General features: G+C 47.2%; 1 protein-coding gene across 1 annotated transcript; it reads left to right on the top strand.

The window, feature by feature from the left end:
* Positions 1-677: 677 nt before the first annotated feature.
* Positions 678-10,972, top strand: ARMC12 (armadillo repeat containing 12; the record flags this gene model as incomplete). The annotated part of the gene is made up of 6 exons (XM_082847517.1): positions 678-1,821; positions 2,526-2,671; positions 2,888-3,022; positions 8,824-8,997; positions 9,133-9,204; positions 10,643-10,972. The coding sequence occupies exons 1-6, from the start codon at positions 1,692-1,694 to the stop codon at positions 10,970-10,972; spliced, it is 987 nt and encodes a 328-aa protein (XP_082703643.1). The 5' UTR covers positions 678-1,691.
* Between the last annotated feature and the right edge of the window lie 474 nt (positions 10,973-11,446).

An 11,446-nucleotide genomic window follows, 5' to 3' on the forward strand; every position in this document is an offset into this window, starting at 1 on the left:
ACCAGCTGGGGCACATCCGTCACAGCCCCTCAGATTAATGACTATCACGAGGGCAGATGTTTCCCTTTAATAAATTAGCAGGTAGAGCAGGGATTAGATCAGTCACTAGCTGGGGCGGGGGGCAAACATGTTCACGTGAGTAGGGCACAGGTGGAACGGACTGGTCGAGCAGAGGATGTACAAAGAGCAAGAGAACAGCCATCTTGAATGGCCTGACCATACATCCACCTTGGGACTGTGTAGAGTGCCAGGAATGACCCTTGAGGAGGGCCGGGGATGGGAGGGAAGAAAGGAAGAGAATGGCCCCCTGGGAGTGTTGCCTGCAGCCTAGGGTGACACGGACGAAGGCTCTGAGTGGACAGACCTGGCTGGCTGCAGCATCCTTGGGGATGCCGTTTCCCTATTTCCCCACCTCCTGCAAACGCAGGTGCAGTCCAGGGCCCAGAGCCATCCAGCAGGAGCTCAAGACCAGGCATCTGAAGCCCTGTTCTGGTACATCTCAGCTCAGTGCTGGCTCTAGGTCTGAGCCTGGCTTGGGTTCCTCCCTGTTCTGTACCGGAAGGTGAGACCAGAGGGTGTGGGGACACTGGGGGTGGGGGAAGGAGAAGAAGGGAAGGGTCTGGTCTCACCTGCCCCATCCTGGTGGTGGAGGTGGTGGAGACTGAGGCCTCCAAAGTTGGGTTCTCATCCTCCAAGGTGGTGGCATTTTCTGACTCCAGAGGAGGCCTCAAAGCCCATCCCACCCTGTGTGTATGTTGTGGGCATAGGGTGTGATACTCCCAGATTTAGGCCTCCATGGTTTAATGGCACAGACCTACCCCAGGTTTAACCCTGGAGATTTAGAATGCTAAACGTGGATCCCATCAGGTTACAAATACAGAAACTGAGGCCAAGGCAAGGGCAGTCCCCTTCTCCTCCAGAGTCACACTGGTTAAATGGGCCTGGAGCCCCCGTCTCCAGATTCTCTGACGTGTTCTCTCCTCAAGTCCTCAAAGAATGACAGAAGCCATAACTTGAGCATCTACTAAGTGCAGGACTCTGCTGGATGTTGGAGACGCAGAGACAACTGCCCTCAGGAGCTTTTGGTCCACAGGTAAATATACACAGAGAGGAACAAGCAGATGCTGGAAAATGATGGATTGGCCTTGAGACTCTGCAGAACTTTGTAAGGTACTTGCCTCCTCTTCGTCCTGTGATGGAAGTGGGGGGCCCTGCCTGCAGAAACGCCCCACAAGTGGATCTGTGGTGAAGAGATCAAAGATGGGGGGACCAGGGAAGTGAGGGAACAGGGCTGCCAGTGGGCACACCCCAACGCCCCCCCAAAAACTTCTAAAGGCCCCCGTCCATAAATTGGGCCTCTGCTGCCATCTAATGGAAGAAAGGTAGCCTCTGGAGCTGCCTGCTGGGGCCCCACCAACCTGGCTCCCCTAAAAAAGAGGGATGTGAAGGACCTTCCTGCCCACAGACCTTTTATTCCTCTGGAGTCTTAAGCTTTGTTTCCTGCAGCCTCTGAAGCTCCCTGGCTGCCCCGTTTCCGACCACCACCCTCCATCCCACTGTTTCCCCAGTTTCCTTTGTTGCCCAGGTTCTGATTCTGGTGCCCTGGTTCCTGGCCCTGCTAGAGTTCTCGTTCCAGAAGGCCTTTGCTAGGTGCCTCGGGCATGTGCTGCATCCCCCAGTGACTGGGGTAAATGGACATCTGGAAAGGTGTAGTGAGCCTGGCCACAGCCGCTGGGGCCATCTGCCTGCTCTACAAGGCCATCAGGGCGGGCATAAAATGTCAACCACCGCGCTGCTCTGGCTCACCCATCTGCGTCGCCCGTGAGTGTCCCCACCCCGGGGAGAGGGCTCGGCCCCAGCGGGTACCTACTCCCCAGGTCTCCCGTGTGGGAGGGCCCTAAGGGGGCTCCTCCACGTTCCTTTCTCCTTCCCCTTTCTCACCTCCATCTCCCTCAGAGCCACCCTAGAGATGCTAGCGCAGGCTCCCCAGGTAGTGGGTGGCACTCAAGTGCCTCCTCGGGAGTCATCTGGCAGGTTTCTAAATTCTGCATTCACTCTGGCATCCAGGAGCCACTGCTTGGAAACTTTGCATCAGCAGTTCTCCCCAAGGGAAAATTGGGGGACCTACATTCTCAGAGCCTCCACTAGTCCCTATGACAACTTTGTGCAAAGTAGAGAAAGGAACCCCTTCTGCAAGACTTTGTATTGCCATCTGCTGGAATATCATTGCCATATACCAATTATGATGAAATACTACATATTACTGCCATATGCCAGAAAGTTGTTATAGTAAACATACAAAATTTTTTTGTTTACGATATGAACACTACAGCCTTAGATGTGGTGCCCTTGTGCAATACACACCCTGTTCAACTGTACATGGTGGTCCTGCATATAGCAAGAAGTCTTTTCTTCAGAAAAGGCAAGGCAGCCTTGTCCCCAGGTCTCTCTCCCATGGCTTCCCAAACCCCGTCTTTCCTCCCTTCTGAGTCCACAGCCTGAACTGGGCTGGGGTGGCTGTCTAGGCCTGGCAGTTGAGCGAGAGCAGCACGGGCGGGACTCAGGTGAGCTCCGGAGGCTCCTCAACTCTTTGGAGTGCAAACAGGATGAGTACGCCAAGAGCATGATCCTGCACAGTATCACGCGCTGTGTGTACTTGCTGGAGTCCGAGGTGAGGGAAGGGAAGCAGGAGGTCCTTCCCAGCCAGCCTGGCCCCTGGGGGCTACATCTGTCCCCCTTCCCCCTTGAGTAGCCAGACTGTGTCCTGGGACCTCTCTCTGGCTGATGGCGGGAGGGGTTGTGTTGAGGGGTTTTGGTGACATGGGGGGGTAGGGGGACCAGGACACCCGCTTCTCCCGCCTCTTCTGCCTCTCCTGGCACACTCTAGGCCTCTGCTTGTACTAATGATGACATCACGTTGGTGGGCTCCATGCTGGATGACAAGGACAACAGTGTCAAAATCCAAGCTCTGAACACACTTAAAGCTTTCTCTGGCATCAGAAAATTCAGGCTGAAAATCCAGGTGAGCCCAGCGACAAGTATGGGGCAGAGCACATAGATGTCCATAAGCCATGGGCCGTTTAGTGGGCATAGGATGAATGGTCATGTTCCAGAAGTTTGTTTGGGTCTGAATTTGTAACCCAGAAATATGTTTTTCCTTGGAAGTAGGTGGGAAAATGGTGATCAGATTCCCAGTAGGGTCATAAATGTCTGGATCTCGGGATAAAACTGTGCTAGGTCCCTAGGAGTATCTCTGAACCCCAAACAGCAGAAATTCCCCAAGTTCTTTCTGACAACAGCCAACTCTCTTGACGGCAACTGGGTGTCCTACAATTCAATTCTGACACTATCTGCCTGGAGTTACTACAGACCCCACAGCTTAGGGCTGAGTCCTGTAAGACTGCCCCCCACTTCTGATTGACCAGCTGTAGATTTGGAGGTTCCCATGCCCCCTCTCCTCAGGCTTGATAATTCACTAGAGCGAGTCACAGAACTCGGGAAAATGCTTTACTTACACTTACCAGTTTATTATAAAAGATATAACTGAGGAGCAGCCAAATGGAAGAGGTGCATAGGGCAGAGTATGGGGGAAGGGCTTCCATGACTTCTCCAGGTGTGTCACCCTCCTAGCACCTCGATGTGTTCACCAACCCGGAAGTTCTCCAAACCCTGTCCTGTAGGGGTATTTATGGAGGTTTCATTATGTAGGCGTAATTGATTAATCATTGGCCATTGGTGATTGAACTCAATCTCTGGTTCCACTCTTCTCCGCAGAGGTCAGGTATGGGGCTGAAAGTTGCCTTGAGTTGCCTCATTTGCATAAACTCAGGGATCATGGAAAGAGGCTCATTATGAATAACAAAAACCACTCCTATCAGGAAATTGCAAGGATTTTAGGAACCCTGTGCGTGGAATCAGGGACAAAGACCAGATATATTATCATACCACACCACCACGCTGTGTTGGTCTGAGGCTGGTGGCTGGGCCACTGATGTCTTCACTACCACCACGCAGAGAAAATATAAGCCACCAAATGTCAGTTCCCCCAGCTTCCTGCTACTAGGCCTCCAGGCTTACCTGTTACTCATCCATTCCTGCTTTCCTGCTGGTGCCATGAAAAAATGGCTTTCTTCCTGTCTGTGTTCAATGTTAGTCTCAGTCCTGGATCCCATCCGCTTCCCTGAGGGCCTCTCTCCTTGATTAAACTCTGTCTGATATGGCCTCCCCCCCGCTCCTTCCCAGTAGTGTTCAACAAGCTCTATTCTTTCCCATCTTAAAAGGCAAAACCAAAAAAAATCTTCCTTGACCTCCAAGTCTCTCTCTAGCAAATGATCTCTCTCCCAAAATATTTTACTTAAAAATAAGTGGTGCGCACTGGTGGCGCAGTGGTTGAGAGTCCACCTGCTGATGCAGGGGACACGGGTTCGTGCCCTGGTCCGGGAAGATCCCACATGCCGCGGAGCGGTTAGGCCCGTGAGCCACGGCCGCTGAGCCTGTGCGTCCGGAGCCTGTGCTCCGCAACGGGAGAGGCCACAACAGTGACAGGCCCACGTACCGCAAAAAAAAAAATATATATATATATTCAGAACTTGCAAACATTTTATGCATGTATGGTAGAAAGAAAAAGAATAAAACAAAACACACGTAACCAGAACCCAGGCTAAGAAATAGAACATGACCAGTTGGTTAGATGCCCCAGATGCCCCTCCTTAATCCCCGCCTCCTCCCCCACCAGAGGCAATCATTCCTATGTATTTTGTTCATCAATTTCTTGATTTTCTTTGTAGTTTTACCATATACACATGTGTCATCATTTTCTAGCAGGGCACGGCAGACAAAAATAGGTAACATAGTTAGAATGTTTTTAAGCTTCATGGATCTGGAAGTATGCAGTTTTGTATTCTGCGGTTTGCCTTTTCCCTCCAACATGGAAAGATTCGTCCTTATTGATGTGAACTGGTCTGTTTCCTTCTTTTGCACTGCTCTGTAGTGTTCTAGTTCATGAATACCCTGCAGTCTTATTCATCCAGCTGCCCATGAGTAGGCATTTGAGTTGTTTGCACATTGTGCCATGAGCATTCTTTACACATCTCCCTCGTGGACATGTATGCAGGAGTGGGATGGTCGGGTGAAAGGTATGCCCAGCTTTTCAAGAAGGGCCGTATCACTTTACACCCTCCACCAGCCCCGCATGAGTGTTTCTGGTGCATCATTTCTTCCCTGACACTTGGTATTTTCGCACTTTAAATTTTTTGCATCAAACTTTTTTGGGGGAAAAAAGGTCTCTAGGTCTCCACTTGCTGGCTGCCTCTACTTTATCCCTCGACCCTCTCAGTTGCCCTAAGGCTGTGATTCTCAAGCATATCAGAATTGCCTGGAAAGCTGGTTAACAAATGAAGATTTCAGGGCATTACATCCAGAGGGTCCAGTTCAACAGGGAAGCTGTGTTTTTCACAAGCCCCCAGAAGATTCTGATGCACGTGGCCTGGGCACCACTGTTCCTTCTTTCCCAGGGTCTGTATCCTGAGGACCTGACCCCTGTTCTCCTCTCTCTGGGTGAATGCAGCCACTCCCTACTGAGGGGTGGGGGCAGGGAGGAGCAGGGTACTAATGGGAATGCTGTGCTCCCCACTCCAGGCTTCTGGCATCCTTCTTACGTGGCTCACAAAGGTACAGCTTGTAAGAGTATCTGCCTTTGGTAATAAGGCCCAAGCATCTTGCAGCTCAGAAGCCAAAATTCCTTTTTTCTTTCAACAAATGTATATTGAGCACGTACTTTGTGTCCAAGCACTATGCTAGGCACTGGAGACACAGCAGTGAACAGAGTGGGAAAGATCTCTGCCCAGTGGAACTTATATTGCCTGCAAGGCAGGCAATACACAAGTAAGTGTAATATATGGTGTTTCACGGGGCAGGTGCTATGGAGAAAAATCAAGAAGGGTGGTAAGGAAGGCTGGCATGGGGGTGGTGTTGCAAGGGGGTGCTGTTGCAATTTCAAAGGAGAGAATCTTTGGGACCTAGGGCTTGATAAAGAGGTCATAGAAATGACACCAAAAGCACAATCTATAAAAGAAAAAAATTGATAAATTGGACTTTATCAAAATTAAAAAAAAACATTTGCCTTGTGAAAGACCCTGTTAAGAAGATGAAAAGACAAACTGCAGATTGGAAGAAAATATTTGCAAACCACATTATCTGACAAAGGACTCATATCTAGATTATATAAAGAACTCCCCAAACTCAACGTCAAAAACAATAATAATCCGGGCTTCCCTGGTGGCGCAGTGGTTGAGAGTCCGCCTGCCGATGCAGGGGACGCGGGTTCGTGCCCCAGTCTGGGAAGATCCCACGTGCTGCGGAGCGGCTGGCCCGTGAGCCATGGCCGCTAAGCCTGAACATCCGGAGCCTGTTGCTCCGCAACGGGAGAGGCCACAGCAGTAAGAGGCCCGCGTACCGCAAAAAAACAAAACAAAACAAAACAATAATAATCCATTTAGAAAATGGGCACAAGACATGGAGATATTTCCCTGAAGAGGATATACGAATTGCAAATAAGCACATACAAAATGTTTAACATTTAACTAGCCATTAGGGAAATGCGAATTAATACCACAATGAGATATTACTATACACCTATTAGATGATTTAAACTCCAAATTAGTGACGATACCAAATGCTGGTGAAGATGTAGAGAAACTGGATCTCGCGTATGTTGCTGGTGGGAATGTAAAATGATAGAGCAGCCACTCTGCAAAATAGTTCGGCGGTTTCTTTAACGAACTCTTTTCCCATACAAACCAGCAATTGCACTCTTGGGCATTTACCCTGGAGAAATAAAAACCTACATCTGCCAAAAAACCTGTTCACAGTTGTTTGTAGCAGCTTTGTAATGGTCAAAAACTGGAAACCAAAATGTCTCTCAGGAGATAAATGATTAAACAAACTGTAGTAGTCCATATCATGGAACATTACTCAGTAATAAAAAGGAATGAACTACTGATACACACGACCACTTGGATGGATCTCAAGGGCATTATACTGAGTGAAAAAATCAATTTCAGAAGGTTACAAAATGTGATTCCATTTTATATAACATTCTCAAAAATGACAAAATTAGGGCTTCCCTGGTGGCGCAGTGGTTGAGAGTCCGCCTGCCGATGCAGGGGACACGGGTTCGTGCCCTGGTCTGGGAAGATCCCACATGCCATGGAGCGGCTGGGCCCGTGAGCCATGGCCGCTGAGCCTGCACGTCTGGAGCCTGTGCTCCGCAATGGGAGAGGCCGCAACAGTGAGAGGCCTGTGTACCGCAAAAAAAAAAAAAAAAAAAAAGGACAAAATTAGAGAGATGGAAAACAGATTAGTGGTTGCCGCTGGTTAGGGCTGGTTTTGATGGGCGGTGCTAAGTGTGACTAATAAGGGACCCACAAGGGAAATCTATGGTGATTCTGATGGAATAATCTATTAATTGCAGTGGTGGTTACATGAAGCTACATATGTGATAAAATGACATGGAACTATACATACACATTGTGCTAATTCCATTTTCCTGGTTTTGAAAATATACTGTAATTAAGATGTAGCTATTGAGGGAAAACTGGGTGGAGGGCACATGGGACCTCTCTGTACTGTTCTTGCAACTTCCCATGAATTTATAATTATTTGAAAATAAAAAGTTTAAAAACAAAAAGTGTGTGCATATTGACAGTGCTATGGGGGAAAATAAAGGTGGGGATAAGGGAGGCAGGGATGGGAGTGGTGCTGCCGTCTTAAAGGAGCGGGTGGTTAGGGAAGACCTCCCTGAGAATGTGACATTAAAGCAAAGTCTTGAAGGAAGTAAGAGTGAGCTGTGAATAGCTGAGGAGGGAAAGCATTCTAAGCAGAGGGAACACCATGGGCAAAGACCTAAGATAGGTGTGTACCTGGCATGTTCAGGGAATAGCTAAGGCCATTGTGATGGAAACCATGGGAGCAAAGGAGAGAATAGGAGGTGAGGCCAAAGAAATAATGGGGGGAGAGGGACAGATCATGTCAGACCTTGTAAGCCACTGTAAGGACTTTAGCTCCTACCCTGAATGAACTAGGGACTCGAGCAATCCAGCCTGTCTGCTGTTCTGAGGATAGATGCAGGGGACAAGGATGGAAGCAGGGAGAAGGAGGCTATCGCAGAAACCCGGGGGAGAGGTGATGGTGGCTTGGAACAGGGTGGTAGAGGGGGATGGTGAGAAGTGTCTTGATTGTTGGTAGATTTTGAAGGTAGAGCCAACAGGATTTTCTGAAAGATTGGAAAAGGGTGTGAGGGAAAGAAGAGTCAAGGAAGAACATAGATTTTTGGTCTGAGTAATTGGAAGGCAGGTGTAACGAACAGCTGAGATAGGAAGGGTAGTGGAAGGAGCAGGTTTGGGAGTGGGAATGTGTTGACTCAGAGGTTTAGTAAGATTCTCAGAAGTGGAACTGGCACTTGCATATATGAGTCTGGAGTTTAGGGAGGGGTCTGGGCTGGAGATAGCAACTTGAAAGTCATCAGCACTGAGTCTGTGAGTCTTTAACACTGTATCACTAAGGGAGCGATGAAGACAGAGGCGGCGGTTGGGCAGAAGAACTGGGAAAGAAACATGTGATGGAGAAGCCAAGTGAAGAAAGAGTTTCAAGGGGGTGAGAGGGGTCAACTAGGTCAAATAACGTTGAGAGTTAAAGTGGGGAACTGTGTGTGGGGTTGGCTCAGTTTTTGTGGGCGGGGGCAGTGAAGAGTGAAGGCAGAGGCAGGGCTAATGTTGAGGATTATCATATAAAAGTAGAAAACCTTCTCCTCTCCCCCCTCCCTAGGAACACTCCATCAAGGTGCTGGAACTGATCTCCACCATCTGGGACTCGCAGCTGCACATTGCGGGCCTCAGACTCCTCAACAACCTCCCACTGCCTGACTTTGCACATCCACAGCTGCGAAGGGTGATGCCTGCCTTGATGGAGATCCTGCAGTCAGACTACATCCTGGCACAGGTGCCTGAGGACCAGAGCCCAGGCCCTGCCCTCCTGACCAGCCCTGGCACAGCACCTAGAGGGAGGAGCCAAGATTTGTGTCTTCCCTGCTCAGGCCCACCTGTCTTCTCATTCTTTACCCTTTCCTTTATTCAGGTGCAAGCCGCGCGATTGCTGAGCAACCTGGCGCAGAAGAACGACCTTCTCTATGATATTCTCAACTGCCAGGTGAGAAAAGAACTGAAAGACGGGCTAATGGATGTGAACTCAGATATTGTGAAAGGAAGAATCGTGGATTCTTCAGACAGACTTAGCCCTCACAAAATCATCTTGTTCCTCTTTCTGCCTCTGCACTAGACACATTGCAAAGCACCCCCTCTTTTGTCCTCCCAACACAATCAGATTTTCCTTTGCGGGACTTTCTACACTCTGAGAGTCAGGAACACAGGTGACAGAAGTTAATGTAGGTATTTTAACATCAGGGGAAAATTACTTATAACAAAAATAATTATTAGGAATAGACAGGGTCACTACATAATAATTGTTCAGAAGGATAAAGCAACTCTAAACTTATATGAACTTAGTAACAATCTCAAAATATGTATATGGCAAAACTTGATAGAATTATAAGGAAATCGTTTTTTCTTTTTTCAGTTTTATTGAGGTATAATTGACAGATAAATTTGTAAGATATCTAAAGCATATGTAGTAAATCAACTATACCCCAATAAAAACTAAATATATATATATATATATATATATAAATTATACTAAAAAGAAAGTGTATGTTGTGGTGACTTGGTATACGTTGTGAAAAGATTCCCACCATCTAGTTAATTAACACATCCGTCACCTCACATTTTGTTTGTTTTTGGTGAGAACATTTAAATTCTACTCTCGTAGCAAATTTCAATTATATAATAGTGTTATCAACAGTACTCACCATGTTTGCATTAGACCCTTGGATCTTACTCATCTTTTAGCTGAAAGCATGTACCCTTTTACTAACCTCTCCCTATTTCCCCCACACCCCACCCCAACCCCTGGCAACCACTTTTCTACTGTTTCTGTGAGTTTGACTTAAAAAAACTTCCACATTTAAGTGATACCATGCAGTATTTGTATTTCTCTTTCTGGCTTATCTCACTTAGCATAATATCCTCTGGGTCCATCCATATTGTCACAAATGGCAGGATTTCATTCCTACAGCTGAATAATTGGAAAGAAAAATGGACATACCTATCACCACAGTGGAAGATTTGGAAGATTTTAACTATTCTTTCAGAAATTAATACATAAATACCTAAACCTAGTAAGGTTCTACTTGCTGCAAATAACACAAATAAGCTTGAGCCATTAGACATATCCAGAACACTCTACAATTAGTAAATGCACATTCCGCTCAAGTACACAAAATATTTACAAAAATTAACCACATGCTAAGCTTTAAAAGTTTACCTCAACAAATTTCCCTGAATCGATATTATCATATCACTCATGTTTTATGACCACAATGAAATTATGTTAAAGAATGATAATGAAAACTAAAAAATTCCTATACAGTTGGATCTGAAACTTAGGTATATTGGGGAGTTGAGGCAATAGGAGGATGGAGGAACTTTAGAATTTACCTTGGACTTCATTCCTCTCTCCATCCCACTTACAGGTACACTCCAACTTCCTGAACCTGTTCCAGTCCACACAGCCCGGGAGTCTGCTGCTTGAAGTACTGGTGTTTGCAGAGCGGCTGAGTGAGGGCCGGAGTTCACCCCACTACCGTGCTGTGAAGTGGCATTACAATGAACAGTCTGTGCACGAAGCTGTCTTTGGGGATGACTCACGACTGGCAGACCGGCTGCTTGCCCTGGTCATCCACCCCGAGGAGGATGTTCAGATCCAGGCCTGCAAAGTCATAGTCAGCCTGCAGTGCCCCCAGGATGTGGAAGTCTGGCCCTCCTGCCTGTCCAGTCATTCCTGCTTTAATAATGCGGAATAAAATTATGGAGAGCCAATAAATGAGTATGGGAGAGAAGCTTGAGGGGCAGTGTCTGTCCAGGGCCTTCCAGGGTGGGTGTAGATTTCAGCCAGCATAACTTCCTGTCAAAGTGTGGGCCTGTCTCCCCAAACGCATTCCCTGTTTAGAGGACAGACTCCCTTCTCTTGCTGCTTTTATTTATTTTGTTGAGTGATAATTTTTATTGGAGCATAGCTGATTTATAATTTTGTGTTAGTTTCTGCTGTACAGCAAAGTGAATCAGTTATACATATACCTACTCTTTTTTAGATTCTATTTCCATATAGGTCATTACAGAATACTATGGTATACAGTGCTATACAGTAGGTTCTTTTAATTATCTATTTTATATATACTAGTGTGTATATATATGTCAATCCCAATCCCAATCCAATTTATCCCTCCCCCTCTCTTGCTGCTTTTAAATTTGAATGGGGAGCCAGTGCTTTCAGGGAG

The sequence above is a fragment of the Leucopleurus acutus genome (assembly GCF_964270905.1).
Source record: "Leucopleurus acutus genome assembly, chromosome: 10".
In the NCBI taxonomy this organism is placed as follows: Eukaryota; Metazoa; Chordata; class Mammalia; order Artiodactyla; family Delphinidae; genus Leucopleurus; species Leucopleurus acutus.